Source organism: Lepisma saccharinum, chromosome 8 (genome assembly GCF_977018435.1).
Source record: "Lepisma saccharinum chromosome 8, izLepSacc3.1, whole genome shotgun sequence".
Lineage (NCBI taxonomy): Eukaryota > Metazoa > Arthropoda > Insecta > Zygentoma > Lepismatidae > Lepisma > Lepisma saccharinum.
In genome coordinates, this window is record NC_139236.1 from 26,048,927 (window position 1) to 26,069,376 (window position 20,450).

The window sequence follows — 20,450 nt, forward strand, 5'->3', positions numbered from 1 at the left end:
TTTGGTCTCTGGATCTTAATATTACAGCTATTACACAGGGCCATTAAGAATTTACCATCTGTATGAGAATGGTGATGTACCTTGATATTTGTATCTGAAAATTCAGAATCACATACCGGGCATTTTTCTGCATTGTTGAAATCTTCAATCAGTTTCTCTGTTAAAGGCATCATGGGTTTTGATTTTAATAAGATATTAAATGCTATGTCATGGCATTCATTTTCTATTCTATGTGCAAATTCTTTGATGGCATCTGCTCCCATGTATAAATATTCTTTACTAACAACCCCATCCTGTACAACCACATAATACAAACTAGAAGGTTCATGTAATTGATATGATGTAATTGAAGATTCCTCAGGATCTGGGCTACAGAATGCAAGGGGTTTGAGGTTTGATTCAAAATCACACACTATATATGCTGGGTGTTCCAACAAGGCTTCAAACTTTTTGAATTTGGCATTTTCACTTGGGTTAGGCATAAGCATATGAACAGGTTTATGGTTGCCACAGTATTTCAGATGCTCAATTAACTTGTTTTTAGCAATTTCTGTATTCACTTCCCGAACCCCATTCACCATTTTTTGACCATCAAATACAGTTAAACATCTTCTACACAACTTAAATATTCTATTAAATTTGTCTAGTTGTTTTCTTACTAAAGCTTCAAGACTGTGTATCAGAGTGTAATGGTGTGTATCATCCCCTTCAATTAAGAGCAGATCAATCGGAACAGCAGAATCATCATCAAGTGTACTGATTCTGAGAGGTGCTATCAAGCAATTGCCACGGTCAGTAGAACAAATAAAAACATTAATAGATAATTGTTTACCATTGATATCCCTGGCCTTTTTTTCAAATTTATCAATATTCTGAACTGACATTGGATATTCTAAGCCCTCCATTGCTTCATCAAAATTGTGTTCATATTGTTTATAATAAGTTATTCTCTCAGGATGATCTACAACTGGAAACAAAGCAGCTAAAATACACCACAGAAAGCATTTCTCATCATTATTTTTTATGTTAACCACGGCTCTTTTGTTTTTAATATTGGCAGGTAATGGCAGATATGTAGATCCTTGTAATGGGCTGAATTCAGAAATATTAACATAGAGCTTGTGTGGAGATCCGCATAGGCTCCATCCTGATTCTTTTGCTGCAAATTCAGAGTGTTTAATATTCAATTGATCTATCAAACTGCTTATTATTTTGTCTAAATTTGCATTTGAATATACGGCTACAGTTTCTGTTATGTGGGGCTGTGTAAATCTTGTGCCATTTGGCTTCTTATATTGTGTAAACAATTTGAGGGACAGCTTATAAGAGCCATTTTGTGCATTTAGAATTGCCTGCACATCAGGATTTATACTGTTCAAAAAATTCTTAATGTCACATTTTTGCTCTGATACAAACCGGAAATCCCTAAGTTGGCCATTAAAACTGCTATGGATGGGTTCATAGCGTGGCTGCTTTGCTGCTCTAGCATTAACAGGTGCTTCATGCTTCCTTTTCAGACCAGATGTAGATGGTTGTGGGGGCAATGTTGATAACTGTGCAGAACAAGTACCCATATGTTTATATGTGAAATATTCCATGCTATATTTTCTATGGCATTTTGGGCATATTTTTGTGGGAGTTCTGCATTTGTCTGGATTACAATTCTTTTGATGCTTAGCCCAATTGGGGCTGGATATATTCTTATTGCATTGATTACAATATTTTTGATTTGGCATTTTTGTTGTTGGTTTATTATATAAAATTTCTTGGGGTTCAAATCAAAATTCTATGCTTAATAAAAAATATCAGTTGGGTTCAGCAGTGTGCTTTGAATATTTAGTGTGTGTGTGTGTGTGTGTGTGTGTGTGTATGTGTGTTAATATTTTTGGTTTTGGTATTTATATAAAATTTCTTGGGGTTCAAATCAAAACTCTATACTTAATAAACCTATGACAGGTTGTATAAAGCTGATAGCCTACATGCACAAAGATAGAATAAGTACAGAAGCACTGCCCTAGCACAAATGCATGTCTACACAGGCATGTCCTAGAAAAACAATGACCTAATACCATGTGTCATGTATAACAAACTGGGGCAGATATAAACCTGACTCTAAATATGAGTGGATTACAACAAACAAGCAAAATGTGTCAAATATCAGACCTGTATGAGGAGCAATGCAACAACACATCTGAACTCCTCAGCCACTCTCACAATACTAACTGATGTGTAATGCAAAAGCTCTTGCATCATAATTTGTTGCGCAACATAATGCAAAAGCTCTTGCATCATAATTTGTTGCACAACATAATGCAAAAGCTCTTGCATCATAATTTGTTGCATAATATTGGGTAATAATTTGTTGTACAACATGATGCAATAGAAATAAACCAGAAGTAAACATGTGTGTGTGTGTGTGTGTGTGTGTGTGTGTGTGTGTGTGTGTGTGTGTGTGGGTGTGTATGTGGGTGGGTGTGGGTGGCTTTTTGGCTTAGTTTTAAGTGTATCCAAAACAATATCAAGAGGGGCATATTTTTGACAAGCTTATGAACAACAATCTCACAGATGTAGCTTTTGTAAGTGTAGCGAAATCAATCTGAGGGGTGTCATACTTTCACGGGAAATTCCCGAGGGCATTTTTACAAAAATCTTGGATTAGACAGGGTTCCACACTTGAGCAAAAAGCTCATATGGGCATGTTGAGCTAGTTTTAAGTGTAAGCAAATCTGCCTGAGGGGGGCTCATACTTTCTCGTCCTAATAATATCATCAATACTACTACTTGACCTGTATCTGGTCCATGAATTCGTTCATCATTATCCTCCTCCTTCTTCTGACTTCCAAAATGATGTCCATCTTTCTTGTTTTGCATCCATTTTAACTGATCTTCATGCACGACCCGGTTTCTACCTTCAACATTCACCAGCCATGTAACTTTGCTTTTCCGTGCTATAATTTTTCCCTTGACATACCTCATACCATTCCTCTTGTCCTTAAATGGTAACATAACCCATACAAAATCGCCTCTTTGGTTCACCTTTTCATCTGCTTTATCCCTTTCGCAGTTTTGATCTATTATTTCTTCCATTTGGGCATCAAATGTATTCCTGAGAATGTAGGAAAATATCATTTGCTGTGGCCTTTTGTCACCTGATGCGTTATATTAGCTTCTCAAAGCTACCAATACTCTCTGCAACAATTCTTCAACGTTGACATGCGTATTCTTATTCAATTGCTCTCGTACAGCACAGTCTAGCTTTGTTTTCACTGTCTGCACGTAGCGCTCAGGATGGTACGCAGGAGAATGGTACAAATTGACGTGTCGTTCATCACAGAATGTTTCAAATTCTGAAGATGAGAATGGGGGACCGTTATATACAACAATACACTTTAGTAGCCCAAAAATAGCAAAATGTTTAATTAGATAACGCTTTACTTCTTTAAATGAAGTAGACGAAACTCTATCACAATCTACCCATTTGCTGTAGGCATCTACTATTATAATATAAGTAATACTTCTATACACAAAAAAATCCATATGCATCCTTTCCCACGGATGTCTGCATTCAGTCCATGCACTATAGTTCTTAGCACTTATATTTGGCTTGACTGCTGCACAAACTTCACATTTATTTACATACTCTTCAATAGCCTTATCTATTCCTGGTCACCAATATCTCTCTCTGAGCATTACTTTCATTTTTACAATACCACAATGATCTTCATGGGCTCTCTGAATAATGTAATTTCGCACTCCTTTGGGAACAACCAGCCTCCGACCCCAATACAGTAACTCATCCGTAATGCTCAATTCTGCCTGTCTTCTCTTGTACGCCAACAGTTCCTTCAATTCATCTCCTTTGAACCCTTTCACATCTTGTGGCCATCCATTCTTGCAAAAAGATTTCGTTAACTTAAGAATTTCATCTCGTTTTATGTTAAGTGTGCATAATATCTGAATCGATATTCAATTGTTTGTAATGTTATAAAAATTGGAGTTCAGCCATCTTAGAAATGGTTATTGTAAGTTGAGTATTAAATCGTTATTTTGTATTCTCGTTTCAAATACGTCAAAATCGCCTGCTTTGCATTCGGCGTAAGCGTAACCTGGTACACAAATTCTTCTTGCCTAGGATCATCATCATGTACGTCAGGAAGTGGCAACCTTGATAACATGTCTGCCAGTTCAACCTTTTTAGTACATATTAGTTTATATGTGAAAGAAGCCAAAAATAAGCACCACCTTTGAATGCGTGGCGACGCCATAATAGGTTGGTTTTTCCATAGCTAACAATTGCTTACCTGGCATTGAATCTGTCCATGTTTCAAACGATCTACCTTGTACGTATTTTTGGAAATTTTCCTAACTGCATATATGATACATAAAGCTTCTTTTTTCATGCATAGGACACTTAACCTCATGCTTATTTAATGCACATGAAATACATTCAATCGTACGCAATTCCCCTTGTACTTTAAGGCATAATTGCGAACCTAATCCATTTTGAAATGCGTCACACTGTATAATAACTTCTTTATCCTGGTCGTATGAAACAAGGACCTTGGTATTTTGCGAAGCCAGTTTAGCTGCCTGGAATTGCCGCTGACAATCATTTGTCCATTGCCATCGCACATTTTTCTTCAATAAATTGTAAAGATTTGACAAGATAACTGAGATTAGGCACACATCTTCTGTAAAAATTAATACCACGAAGGAAAGCCTTTAATTGTTTGGTGTTGCAAGGCTTTGGACATTGTATCAATGCATGCAGCTTCTTTTCAGAACGATGTATTCCTTCTTTACTTAAAGTATATCCTAAATAATCAATTTTGTTTTTGAAGAATGAACACTTGCTCCAATTAACCTTAACATTGTAGTCATTCAAACGGTTTAAAACTTCAACTGTTCTGGATACTGCTTGTTCTAAACCCTTGTTAACAATAAGTAAGTCATCTTGGTATGGAATGACAAAATTTAATCCCTGTAATTAGTATGCCTTCAATAGTTCTTTGAAATATTCGTGATGCGATCCGTACACCAAATGGCAATCTAGTATGTTGTACCAATCCCCATGGGGTATTCATTACTAGTAACTGTTTGGCTTGATCATCAAGTTTTATTTGAAGGTAAGCACTTCTGATATCCAAGGTAACAAATACATCATATCCATTAACTTTTGGAAACACTTCGTCTATCCTGGGCAATGGATAAGTTACGTTTTCAACATATTTATTCACAGTGTTCTTGAAATCGCAGCAAAGCCTCAAATTACCATCTTCCTTACACACAACGACCATAGGACTCGTCCAATCACTTGAGTCAATCTTTTCTAGAATGTATTGCTCATTCAATTTGTCTAATTCAGACTTAACTTTCTCACGTAAACCATACGTAACATTATAAAATTTCTTAAAAATTGTTGTAATGCCTTGTTTCATTGGAATCGTCGCGGTGAAATGTTTAATTGGCTGCGACAAATCATTAACGAATAACTCTTTATATTCGTGCCTAATAAATTTTATTAATCCTTGCACATCACAAGATACAATCAGATCTGTGATTTAATCAAGGCTTGCCCATGCACAATTTTCAACTTGTCAGCTGTTAACACAGACGAAGCATTAGTCGTATCCTTCGACTTAACCAAAGTTTGCCCTTGAACAAATGTCAACTTGTCAGATGTTAACAAAGACGAAACACGAGTTTTGTCTTCATACACTTCCAACGATGGCCTAAGTTGAGATAGATTAATGTGACAATCAGGCAATAAATGCTTAATCCATTGTCTTCCCATGAGTGGATATTTTAAATCACATGCGACTACATATAAGTCTTGTGTTTTATCTACATGTTCATAACGAACTCTACAGCAACCTTTCCTACTAGCACATCGTAAAACACAGTCAGCTTCCAGATATTGCAAACCATGCAGTTGATTGTCACAAAATGTTTTACTTGCAATCGAAACTTGTGAACCTGTATCTATTTCAAAGTTCAACATAGAATCATTAATATTGAGAGCAAATTACATATTCGGACGAAGAAACAAACTTACTAGTAGCTTTATCACAATGAGCTATTTTCATAGGCAATGAAGAATGGTCAGATTTAAGACATGATTGCGACGAAACTGAACTTTCATTACAGTAGCACAAACTATACTCAATCGATCTTTCTTGCATAAATTTACTTTCTCCATTTACTTCCATAGTAATCATTCCAACCCTTAATTCATTTACATCTGACACCTCACTGTCCATATCATCCGAAGAAACAGGTTCAACAGCCTGTACAGCGTTAGCCTTGTACTTGCTATAAGGTTTAGTACTATTAGTTTCTTTATTGGCTGTAACTTGAAACACTGGGAAACATCGTGACCGAATTTCTTACAGTATCTGCAATGCTTGAAATATTGTTGCTTTCTTTCCCTTTCATTTTTACTTCCCTCATTATCCGATTGATTTTATCTGAACCTAAGATTGGATCCACTTGACACAGTATTTTGGAATTTCCAGCTATCCTGTTTTGGATTAGAATTGGCACCGGAGTTCAAACGCGAATCGCCCTTGCACTTATTTACCTTTGCGCGGTTAGTGTTCATAAAATTTACATTGGACTGGACGTAATACTCCTTCACATCTGCTTCTAATTTTTCCATCTGCTTAGCTACCTCAAAAGCTTTGTGAAATTCCATTACATTGTCAGCAGTGAGTTTCTTACGAATATGAATGAATGATAAAAGAAAAACATAATAAAACACAATGCTTACAATGGGATTCGAATGAGCCCCCACCCCCTCCCTCCCGCCAGACATTGCAAAGTGATGTAATTGGATGTTATATTGTGCCTTTCATAATTTATTTTAGCTTTTGAAGTCTTCTGGGATGTATCCTGACGTATTTTTTACTTGTCCTTAATTATCTCCGTTCTACAAAATACTTTGTCGACTGGCAACTCCGATTCATTCGTCCACAAGAACGTGCGGTTTTCGGGCATAGCGGACAGGACAGACACACCGTACCGTGGGAGGTTGACTTTTGCTTTCTTCTGTCGTGTGAAATTTGCAGCGAGTGTTTCGTTCATATTGTTTGCATTACAGGATCTATATTGTTTGTTGGTGCAGTGAAGTGATAAAATAGGGGGACTGGGAGTTATTGATGACATTCTGGAGAAGGGTTTTTCGGCATTTACGAAAAAGTGTAAACAATCCGAAATGGAAAGTCTGTTCCTGATTTTGGAAGAATTGTTTCAGGCAGGAGTTGTGAAGGATGGTAAGCAGTATATTAGGCATTTTGATTTTTGAGAAAAAAAATCTCTACAAAGTGATTGACTGAGTAGAAAAACAGTGAAACTTTATTGTTGTCCTTATTCGTTGGTAACCTCTGCGAAAGGTGTTGTGAAATAGTAGAGGATACTGAGACTTATCAAATTTATTACATGAAAGGAATGATTGTGCCATTTCCTTCCCGTTCAATAGTGGCCGCGGTGGCTCAGTCGGTAACGCGTCTAACTACCATGCTAAAGGTCCCGGGTTCGACCCCCGGCCGGTTCAAATCCGGGAACTTTTCTAACGGTGGAAGCGGCCCCGGCGCCTAACATGGGTACCATGGAAACCCTGGGGGTAAAGGCGGTCAGGGGCGTGATGCTGATCACATCACCCCCACTCACGACCGGATCAAGAAAGTGTGGGGCGTTACCCCCACACCCCCTATACGCCTTCATGGCGTGGTGCTATGCACAGGGGAACACTTTACCTTTACCTTTTTTACCTTCCCGTTCAATGTTCATCGCACTGCATGATGGAAATAATCGAAGTTGAATTGTTGGACTCTACGTAGCTACTGTCAGACTATATTTGCGAATATAAAATATCATAGGCTACATATATTTTACCTCGTTACATTTGGGTACTGATTCAAGGATGAGAAATTTCTCATTATAAAATTGTAGAAAGAAATTATTTTCTGAATAACATGATGGCCAGGGAGGGGGGAGGCTTCTGGATTCCATAATCCATTTCGGTTGGCCCATGTTGCGTACCCTAGTCTAAATGTCACCGCACGACACTGGGAGCTTAATATAGTAATTGCTTGTAAATGTGCTTAAATACTGAGTAAACCTCGTCAATAATACCGGAATTATCACGTACTATTAAAGCCAAGGAACATGGTAGAAAAAAAAACTCGCATAATGCCCAAAATATCAACGTCCGTTGTGGCAAATGGAAATCCTCCCTTTTACGATGAACAACAGCATTCTAATGCCACTGCTAATCCTTCGCAAGCTCATTGCATGTTCGACCTGTAGAGCCAAGGGATACAAATAATCTAGAAGCTGTTGTTATTCTGCAGCAAGCACGTACATGGAGCCACTTGCTACACTTGGTTTAAGCAATCGTCACGCAGATGGCCGCTACAAAAGGGCGGGAACTTTTCGCAGGGGAAAAGCTGTAAAGAATGTAAATGCTGGGCATTGAACAGGTGCAGAAATCATGTCTTGCATACGCAGTGCGCGGAATAAAAATTTATCTATTCAAAAAATATAAATATGCTGACCAAGGCAGTAATTTATTTTATTAAAAACATAAACTAAACGTAACGTTTCAACCTTCTAGCAAGGTCTTCATCAGACTCTGTATCAACTTTTGTACTTGATACAGAGTCTGATGAAGACCTTGCTAGAAGGTTGAAACGTTACGTTTAGTTTATGTTTTTAATAAAATAAATTACTGCCTTGGTCAGCATATTTATATTTTTTCATAATAATGGAAACAAGGCTTAATGGTGTTATAATTATCTATTCATTGTGACCGCGCGCAAGAATTTATTTGAGGAGGGGTTGAATGACATTACTTCAACGTACCGCTAAGCAGAAGATCCTATTTTCAAATAGTGGGTAAGACATGGGTGTCTCTTGTGTGTGCAGCAGACTTGAAATAGAGTTTCCATACTTCCACAACGCGCAGATAGCCACGGCTCATGATCCCTTCAGCATGTTTGCACCCTCTGAGACGCTAGAGATGGAAGTGAACTATATACGGGGGAAGGAACTAAATATTTTAGCACTTTTTCGAGGGAGAAACTGATAGATGGGCAAAGGACTTTGGTATCCGTATTATTCCCACATTCATTCTCTCGTACGATTCATCTGCCATCCGTATGGAACTCTGTGGAACTTATTGTATGGTTCCATAGAGAAACTATGGAAAGTTTATTATGGGTCTGAAGTTGATGGATGGCCGCTTCAGAAGCATGGAGCGTGAAACTCGTTGATGTTTCTGTTCTCCCCATCTTTTCTCTTTGTTCTCTTCCGCCTCTCTCGTCCACGCAACTGAAACTTCCTGTTCCCAGATACCAATTGAGATGCTCCGAAACTGCGCTATCAATCAATCTCCCTTCTCATCTCTCTCTCGGGGGCATCTGTCTGTATGCTGCAACATGCTGTGTCCTGGGAACTGCCTACGGAGAAGTGGAGAAGGATGCTGGGAGGGGGGGATCTTGAGTGATGTTTAGATTTGTTTACCTTCCAGGTGAAATAAAGGGACGCACCAAAGAGAAGGTCACAGTCAAAGAACGAAATGTGGCAGATTTCAGGGTGGAAAGAACACCGCGTGGAGTTCCCAACAATGGAACTACAAATTGTGTCCTCAGCATTATAAACGGCAGGCCTGTTGTTGGAGGCGGCGGAAAAATTTGTTTCACAGTCTATTCTGACGTGCGCTGGCTGATCGGAACTGAACCTGCCCTTGCCTGGAATCGAACAATATATCAGCTTTCTCCTGACGTCAAAACATCATTCGCTACATAAAAAAAAACTCGCAACTTCTTGTTCGCAAGCTCAATGCTGTTCCTCGCATTTTAAACCACCTACTTTTTTTTTCTGAAGTCAAGTTGGTAAAATTACTTAATTTAATTAACAAACATTGGAAACTTGTTTATCCAGAATTGTGGGTGGTTGAGAGGAATTTCTGAGAGGAATTTCTGAGCTGAGTATGACATGCAAACAGGTCCACAACCTTCGGAATGGCGCTTCGAAAATGAACAAAAACCCTAAAAAACACGCCAAATTCGCTCAAAAATTAAGGTCATGCTCATTGTTTTCTTTGATTATCGTGGTGTTGTCCACTCAGAATTCCTTCCAGCGGGACAAAATGTGAATAAAGAGATTTATGTGACCGTTATGAGGCGTTTGCATGATAATGTTCGCCGGAAAAGACCAGAGTTATGGAAAACAATTCTTGGATTTTGCAACACGATAATGCGTCGTCGTACACGTCGACTCTTGTTCGCAAGTTTTTGACCAAAAACTCAACACATGTCCTCGCCCAAGCCCCATATTCTCCAGATATGGCTCCGTGTGATTTTCTCTTTCAATATACCACTTCGGGGAAGGTGTTTTGAATCAATTGAATCCATTAATGGAAATTCGCAGAAGGAACTCGGGGCGATATCGTCTTCTGCGTTTGAAAAGTGTTTTGAAGACTGGGTTAAGCGTTGGCATATGTGTGTTGCATCTGATGGGGTCTATTTTGAGTTGGTTTGATTTGGTTTGAGTTGGTGTTTTAAGTCCACTTTATGCACAGTAAGGCTAATTGGGACTGGACCTACAGTTTAAAGTGGGATCCGAACCACTTGTGCCTCCACCGGGTATCGAACCCGGGACCCCTTGATTACAAGGCAATTACGCTACCACTGCGCCATGGGGGAGAACCGGGGGTCTATTTTGAAGGCGACAAAATAAATATTGATGATTGACCACGTATTTTGTGTTTTATTCACAAATTCCGGGTACTTTTTGTACGTAGTAGTATTATCATATTCATGAGTACATATTAGGGTGGTCTATCATAACATGGCGAAGAAAAAAATTCTCCGATTTCAACGCATAGTTGCGAATTTTATTCCATTAGGTCTAGACATACTATGTGCAAAATTTTGTGACAATAAAGAAATATTGGGGGGTCGCTCAAAGCCCTCAAAAATGTTTCATATCGTCTATATGAAGTATCATATGTTAATATCATGTTGTTATAAATCTTAAAACAAATAGGCTATTTTGTATTATTTCTTAGAGTTCAAATAAATTTATTTAGTCTACTAAGATGAAACAAGTGTATGTAGCAAACGAACACTGGATAAAAAGTCCTGCAACAGCAGTATTGACGTCATTTTTTCAGTTTCAGCAAAGCTTCCGGGAGAGCAAACAAAGGAGACTGATTATGAAGAAGGAGAAAGGTAGAGAGAAAGAAGTAAATATTTTTAATGAACTTTATCTACCATCCAGTTCATTGTTTCAAATTCGTGTGTTCTTTTCTTGTACAAATAAAACGGGAGGGGGGGGGGTGAAGTGTTTCCTTGAGTTCTTTCCAACCTTACATTGTATCAAGCATTCGGACAGAATCTTCACGATGTTCACGGCAGCTGTTATACCCACAGCTAATCTTAACAACGGAAGACGATTAGGTTCCACAGTGAAGCACAAGCGAGCTGTTTATCAATAAATCGTTGACAAAACGAATTTGTGAGGAATTTTGTAACACCAAAAAACTTCCCTTAGTCTTGCACTGGGATAGTAATTTGACGAAATATCCAACAAATCAAACGAACCTGAAAGCAACTGTGGATAGACTTCCAGTACGTACCTGTTTCAGCTTATGAAGTTTACAAAATTCTATGTGTTGTAGAGCTACCACATCTGGAACAGAGGAGGTACAAACAAGGAGAAACCATGCAGCAGCTTGCTGATCATTTGAGATGTGCTGCATGACATTGTGGGCATGATGGGCTTTTATGACATTAATGATGAGAAGTGAAGCATTCTGTTGGAAAAATGTATTGGAAGATTTTTTCAATTTTGTTTAGGAGTTTTGGCCAAAACGTAGTCAATATCATTGTAAGGTGCTGGAAGACGAACGACTTAACGTGGCACACGCACGAAAGCTGAGGTGAGGTAGATACAGATATTATCTTTGTTATGTGCAAGAATATCTACAAGATACTTCGATCAATGACTTACTTATATTCAGGTTGACTTATGAGTACAGGACAGTTTCTTGATCTGCAAGGAACAAGTTTGAGGCCCACTTGCAGTATCTTGGGAGCTCAACTGGTTAGAGAGAAGGTACCTTCCAAAGCAAGATGTGATAACCCGTTTTAAGGCTTGTGATCAAAACTCGAGTTCAATATGCATCAAACTGACAGACTTCCAAAGCTTGGATATAAAACGTTAATTCGATATGATAAATTCAACCTCCTTTTGCACCTTAGGTTTGCTTCCAACTGATGTTTCAAAATGAACCCAAGAGTGACACGTACAAATTCCAAAAAGTCAAACCAATCGTTCAGTCACTGAATGTTGTGAACGATCGTCTAGAATGTTCAGTGGTTCTTATATACAACTTTAATGAGTCAATAACAAGGAAATAAAGTGAAATGCAGGTCATAATTCAGGTCGTCGGGGAACATGGAAATCATGTTTCAGACGCTTAAAAGACTGTTTTAAAAATTTACCAACTTCCTTAATAAGATTATCTTTGGATTATAAAGAAGTTGATTTTGATATCAACACCGACAGAATATTTAAATTATTTTTATAATAAATTGCAAATGTGTACTAATAATTGTATCATTGTGATAAATATTCATCTCATAGTGCAAATAGTACAATTTCGTCAATAATTATTGAATGCTGTAAATGGCCCATATATCGCATATTCGTTACACATGCATCCTTATGGCAAAACTTCATGTCGCTTGAGGAACCTCTAAATTTTTTTCAATTAGGCATATTTTTTGCAGTAAAATATGTTCATAGGAAAGGAACAAAATTAGTAACTATGCGAAATTAAATTGAAAAACAATAATAATTTTTGGACCATCCTAGTACATATCTTAGACAAAAGCTACACATTCCGTATTTTTTCTGCATGAAATTCGTCCTCTGCGCTTGATGAGTTATCAACTACATGGATGCTACAGGAGTTACCACCTGATTGGAAATGAAGCAGAACTAGCTAAACACGGGTGTTTCTACATTTTATATTATTGTAACATGCATCTAGATATACGTGTTTAAATATTAACTTACATTTAAAACAACAACAAAGACATCACAAGTGAAGAGCATTCCCGTCACAGGGTTGAATTTCGTCTGAAAAGACAAAAAGAAACATTAATAATGAGAATGATGTAGCCGCAACATGGGCTGCAAAAAAGACATGGGAATTAATAGGCTCAAAGAAGCAACACTTATTGCTTGTATTAATCGTCGTAGCAATGAATGTACGAGTATTGTGACTGATTCTATTTCATCTATTATTTAGTGTTCAATTTTTGTTTAACAAGCATGGTGTATAATAGTAGTGGGGTTTGAGGTACAACCAGTGCCAGAAAGTATGAACCCCCCTCAAGATGATTTGCTTACACTTAAAACAGGCTCAACATGCCCATATGAGCTTTTTGCTCAAGTGTAGCACCCCGTCTAATCCAAGAATTTTTGTAAAAATGCCCTCGGGAATTTCTCAGAAAGTATGAACCCCCTCAGATTGATTTGTCTATACTTACAAAAGGCACTTCTGTGAGATTGTTGTCCATAAACCTGTCAAAAATATGCCCCTCTTGATATTTTTTTTGGCCACACTTAAAACTAGGCCAAGCTGCTTATAAGAGCCACCTACACACACACCCATACATATTTACTTCCGGTTTAAGTTCAATTGGGCACCAGGCTCAACTTGCATATTTAATATTAAAATAATGCAATTCTTCTAGAATTGCTCTGTGACCCTCTCATTTCTTACATCATAAACATATGATTTTTCACCTATGAGAATAACACTACATATGGTGTCATCAGGTAATGCCTCATGGAATTCACAGATAATTTTAATGTTTGTCCTGTCATTCACCACAACTTGTTTTCTTTTTGAAGTGTTGATTACAAACATGGGTCTCTGTGTCTTGAATTCATCTGGTGTGTAATACATGTCAGTATTGCCAGTTGTGACCCTTTTGAAAGCCGAAAATGCCTCATATAATTTGAGGAAATCATCCTTGGACATGTCTAAATTGTAATTTTCTCTAGGAAAGACCTCATTTCTGCCATTTTTAAGATAAATGTTCTTGATGTTGCAGTTATCAAATTTACTTGAATTTTTTTCCTGATTATTGTGTCTTCCAGTCTGAAACAATACCACTACAAAATCAGGCATGTCATATTGTATGCTGGAGAATGAATTTGTGGCATCAAACTCATAATAAGTGCCAGTTGCGGGCTTCTGTACGCATTGATATGTATAAAATTGCAGAGGAATCTGTGGATTTTTTATTATATCAGCTTTGTATTTAAGAGCATAACTGGCCTCATATTCAACAACAGGGATTCTTAGCTCCATAGTCTGAATAATGCATTTGCCTTCATCAGGTAGGGTATTAGGCAAAGCTTCTCCTGTAGGGTTTAATGTGCTGTACCTCATCAATGCATTGTTATCATTTGCAGCTCTTCTAAATGTAATTCTTAAACCACCTTTCCACATAATATCTTTGTAATCTGAGAAGAATCCTGGCAACAGGCGCATGGGGAACAGTACTGTGTGGTTCTTAGATAATATCTTATCACCAGCCTCAAATCCACCGATTTTGTAGTAAGAAGCCTCGGTTTTGGATAATTTTAATGTGGCCAAAGCTGTGGAGGTAATGCCGGGATAATCCACTCTGTTTATAACAACACCATGCTTTCTGATCTCAATTTCAGAGAACAGATGCGGCACAAAATTATCTACCAATCTTATATTTGAATTTGCCGGATAATCTGTTCCATCGAGCTTTACAACATCAAATTTGATGTATAGATCTGCTCTGTGAGGGTGTATAAAGCCATCCCCAACATCAAGATCAACCTCAATCTCTGTGTTGGGTTGATTTAAATTTGCAAATGTCCTCCTGTTTGGGGGGAAAGATTGTAACTCATAACTCTCAATATTTTCCATTGTATGTATTTTTATTTAAATATTAATCTCTATGATAGCAGTTGTTGTGGCTCCAGCAAAATCAACTAATTCTTCTTTTTCATTAGTGACCATCAATTCAATGTAATCTATTCTGTTGTGGCACACAGGAAAATATAATGTTGGGGATGGATTGTAGATGATGGGCTCCATGAATTCGGAATTAGGTTTGAATGTTGCAATGATGCCGGTTTGTTTGTGAGTGCCTATACCATTTGATTTGGTGATCATACCCTCGGCCACATTACAGTGAATATTCAGAGTCTCTATGGCTAAGAATTTAGGTATATTCATAGCAGTGTGTTTGATGGCCGGTTCAAGTTTTGTGTTGTTCTCAAAGCCTAACAGCTCTCCTATAGTACCCAGATCCACTGTTTCTGTAGCAGATACAATCTCTACTCTGTGAGTGACAGAATTTTGACTTAATACTATACCTCTGGGTAATTGAGCATTTAGAGTGGATAGATTATATTGCCCTGGAGTGATGACAATTTTTTGATCCCCTACTGCAATTTTGTTGTTGTGGTGTGTAATATTAGGTATCAAGTACATGCCATAAAATGCTCTGAGAGCTATTGTTTTGGGATACACTATATCATCATGCAATTTGAGTTTCAATATTGAATTTTGGCTGGTGAGATGGAATACCCCCATGATGTTTCAGATACCACAAGGCTTTTTGAAAATTTTCAATTGATGGTTTATTTATTTGAGACATATATCTAAGAACAGATAAACACAAATGTCCGCAATTAACATCTTTGAAATTTTGAACACGGGCATTATTGTAATAAAGATTAGCTGATTTTAGATATTTTACTAAATTTTCAGGTGGAACACCTCCAAATGAATCAAACACAAATGCCTTATCTTTTAAATATTTAAGATAGCAAATCCAGTGAGTGCCCTGATTTTTGTACTTATCCAAATTAACAATGCCACACTCTTTGTTGAGTGGTTGTTCTGGTAAAGAATCAGACATGTACACACCCCTAAAATTTTTGATGCCCAGTGGCTTGATTAAAGCTTCAATATCTTGGTTTGTAAGCGGCTCTTGTTTTTTTTAAACTTATTCATGGCTCTCTTAACACCTTTGCCTTTTTTCTCCATGGCCAGGTTATGGCGCTTCAATTCATCTAATTCTGCCCTATTCTTCTTGGCATCTATTACTGTTTTTGCTATGGCAGCTGATCCCCCGGCCAAGCTCCCAACAGCCCCGAGAGCAGCTAAGATGGCAGGGATAGTAAATATGAAACCCCCTGTATGCAATTTTTTTCTTGATTGCTGTAATTTTTTTAATTGGGGGGTACTAAGCAACAATTTCATACCATGTCCCTTTGCAAGACAATAGCTTTTTTTCTTGCGCTGCTTTTTGGTTAAAAGACTATCAATAGTTTTAAGAGATTTGAGACCTGCATAAGGTATTTGATACATAACACCCTTGGCCTTCATTGTAGGTTTATTATATATACATATTCACAACCCCCACCCCAGTTTTTGTTTGGTGCTCATAGCTATGGTGGTTCCCAATGCTGCTATTTTTTCACTCAAAGAAGCATCTTTGCTTACAAATCTACCAAATGCAGCCTCTTCTAATTTATTGTCTGCAACATGTCTCTTGTCAAGATCAGAATGTGTGTTGTATGCTATGTCATGGTCACTACAAGCAGCATCTAGGGGATTAACACCAGGATCCCCTCTGTTTAATCTATGATCCAGTTTTGTGCCTGGACCACAATACTGATAGCCTGGAATGTGTAGTTCAAATGGCAGCTTGTTTATAATGTCATTAACCAGGCCCCGACCCTCAGATATATTCCAAAATTTAGGTGGTAGAGTATTAATAATTTTTATAAGATATCCAATCCCCTTAGTGTCATTCACTATAAAATTAGATAATTTGGTGCTTATCATGTCCATAATTCCAACCTTTTCATTGTAAAAATTGTGGTTCCCAGCATTTTCCTCCCCAGCTATCACCAATAACCTATCTACAAGTTTCCTGACATCATCAACCCAGACAAATTCTTTGGGCAGGGTGTTGTATTGTTTGATTCCACTACCTGTCTTAATTTGTGACCATATGGGCTTGATTAAATTATTGTATTTTGCCCCACTGCTCGACTTGACTCTTTTTTGTGTGGGATCATTGTTCTGGTATAGAGCATCTGATTTTATTAATATTTCTTTGTAGTGCTCATAATCTTGATCTGTATAGCTGCCAGATCTTTTCCTAGTCATCAGTTCCCACAACCCAGGTGTTCCGGGGTACTTAACAAAAGCACCCTTTTCTCCGAGACGAGATTCTGAATAAACAATCAGATCATCTCCCATAAATGTTACTCTGAAATTGCCAATTCTATGTATGATGCTACCATCAAACTCTGTGTCAGCATATAAGCCAAACACCTCATCTTTGTTGTCTTTAGGTGTGGTTAAATATTTTTGAGCAAGAAGACCCAATTCAATAGGATCCTGACTAGCCTCAATTCTTCTAGGAGCAACAGGACTAGGTGTATGAATACTGGAAAGTGGGGTGATTGGATAATCTAATATGTTCCTAGCAGCTACAGGTACAAGCTCTGTGATCAAATTTTGATTTTGCTCTGTAACAGTTTTGATATTCTTACCTAAATTATTAATAGCATCAATTACAGGCTGTTCTGCTTGTTTGTGTTTTTCATAAATTCCCCGGTTCTCTGATTTCCATCCCTTAAATCTTTTTACAAGATAATCTCTTAATTTAAGATCATCAATGATTGGCCTTTTCATGGTTATTTATTTATGTTTCAATGTCTAGAAAATTGTTGATTTTATTTCTGTATTTTCCAGTATTAGGTGTTCTTGTCATATCAATTGTGACAAACCCATAACTGTCCTGGTTCCAGCACCTACTGCAAAACTTGGAAAAATCATTGTAGCTCAAGTCCCCACCTACATATTCATCATGTATGTGTTTGAGGCTGGTATGATCCTGATGAAACACACATATAAAATTGCTGTTGTCTCGGATCAGCTGCTTCGGTATTTTAGAAAAAGTCTGTGCCAGGTAGAAGCAATCAATGTTTTTGTGCCGCCCCTGTGTAAAAAAATTTCTAACCTTGTTTTGATTATCCAACATAATGTCATCAAACACAACAACAGAATTATCGAGACATTCATCAAGTGGCTTAACATCTGGTTCAAAAGTGGCAATATCCAATCCATCATATAGCTTCATCAGCTGCTGATATTTTAATTGTTCCAAGCTCTTAGAGAAAACATACAAGTGCCTGTTTTTCCAGTCTAACCAGTTGGGTGCCAATAAAAAATTATCAATTAATAGTGTAGTATTACCACAAGCTGATGGCCCAACAATAAGACACCTAATATTATCAGGCAGCAAGTTGCCATTTCTCTTATTCTGTTGTTCAGGTTCTGGCAGCCTCTTTATAACATCCCAGGTGCTCATATTATTATTTTGTTTGCATCGATCCAGCTGTTTTCCGGATGACCCAGCCATTTGACAAATAACTTGTTGCCTTTTCTGCGGATGATTTTTTCTATGAGATATGTGTCAGGCTGTTTAGTTTTGCTGAGTTCTTGTTCATAGAACCTGCCTTTGAGAATTTCTCCTCGGTGATCTTTTATTATATATGTGTTAAGGGTCCCGGGTTTAACTTGAACCACTGTAAATAATTCAGTGCTCCAGTTTCTTGTAAAGCCTCTTTTGAATAAGTGCTTATATTTGCTGATTCTTACTTGATCACCCACCTTGTATTTGGCCTTTCTTGTTGTTGGCTGGTATCTAGGATAATAAACAGTCCTGATCAATTTTTGCTCATCAGATGAAGTTACTTCAGAGGGTTTCATGTTGATTGTGGAATGGACCGAGTTGTTATATTTATGTAGAAGTTCTGATAGAATATTAAGCCATTTATAATTACCTTGAAGTGTGAATTGTTTATACATAAGATTTTTTAAGGTTCTGTTGAATCTCTCTACAATTGAGGCCTTGAGGTGACTGTAACTCGAATAATGTTGTATTGCCTGGCTTTTAATAAATTGTTGGAACACAGAATTATAAAATTCTTTGCCATTATCTGTTTGCAAATAGCGCGGTGATCTTCCACTCTGATTGATGATTGTCCTGATGGCTTCTGTAACACATTTTCCAGTCTTGGATTTGAGTGGCACAGCCCAGGCAAATTTTGAAAATGTGTCTATCACAGTGAGTAGATACTTGTAGCCCTTGTTGATTTTGTCTAAGTTTTTCAACTGTCCACTTGACAACTCAATCAAGTCGCTCTGCCATAAATCATCTATGCCTTTTGTGACTACTGGCAGTCTCTTAAAATTATGTCTGGCCTGTCTGTGTAATTCATCAACAATAATTTGTCTAGACATAATATGTAAACAAGAATATTGCAACTATGGGGTGTTCAGCAGCTGAGACTGCAGGATTTTCTAAATATAATTTGTCCCCTATTTGTATTTTAAATTCCAGAGAGCCATCATCTTCAGCATAGGCTGTTTCTAATGTGTTGGGATCTGTAAAATCCTCTAATTCTACACTGGTGATTTTTACTTTGTTGTCAGAATTTGTTATTGATAAGGTAGGGTAGTGGTGTGCCTGTGGTTGTAGCCAATATTTGATCTTGATTGGTCTCAATGTGCCTCCAACAAAAAACTGGTAATAAAATTGTGCAGGGGACAGCATATATATTTTGCCACCTGGTGTAAATGGTGAATCATATTCTTTGTTGGGGATGCTGTACAATTCAAGAATTACTGTATGTTTTGGATTCTCGATTATGCCTGTTATTTCTTTTTCTGCTGTGAGCAATCTGCTTGTTACAGATTCAAGGTGCTCATTGATGGTCCTAACAACATCATCGTGGCCTGGCTTGATTTTTATGTCCACAACAAGTTTCTTGTATTGTTGCACAATCTCTTGAAGCTGGGTGGCAAAAACAGACAGAGCATTTGCTTGATTGGATTCCATGGTCCCTAGCTGTTGCTTGATATTAGCTACAATTTGTTGCAAATTTTCAACAACTGCCAATTTTGAATTTTGAGCAGTAAGATCATGTACCTGTCTTCTGATATCCTCAAACAGGGCATGCAGTTCATTAATATGTTGATTGGTTGGTAGAGTGGCCACTGTCTGAGTGAGTTGTTTGATCTCTGTCTGGATATTCTTGATATCTTCTGATTTCAATATCCTATTCACTGCCCTCTTAATATTTTTAAGTTCCTGTGATGTGGGAAGATTTGATACTGTATTTTGCAAAAATTCAAGTGCCAATTTCACATTGTTTAATTCAGATGCATCAGCAACATTTTGCATAGCATTTTGGAGCAGGGCTATATCTGCCTGAGTAGGTGTTGATTGTTGTAAAATTTCAAGTTTTGTTTGGATATCATCGATCAAGTGATGAAAATGAGATACCTCAGATTCAGTGTT

General features: G+C 37.5%; 1 protein-coding gene across 1 annotated transcript in view; it reads right to left on the reverse strand.

The window, feature by feature from the left end:
• LOC145991713 (uncharacterized) overlaps positions 1–20,450 on the reverse strand; it is a 659,814-nt gene that overhangs the window by 128,002 nt on the left and 511,362 nt on the right. Inside the window, exon 5 of the mRNA XM_083127771.1 lies at positions 13,087–13,149. Coding sequence (XP_082983897.1) covers positions 13,087–13,149 — 63 coding nt within the window. The remainder of the gene's footprint in view (positions 1–13,086; positions 13,150–20,450) is intronic.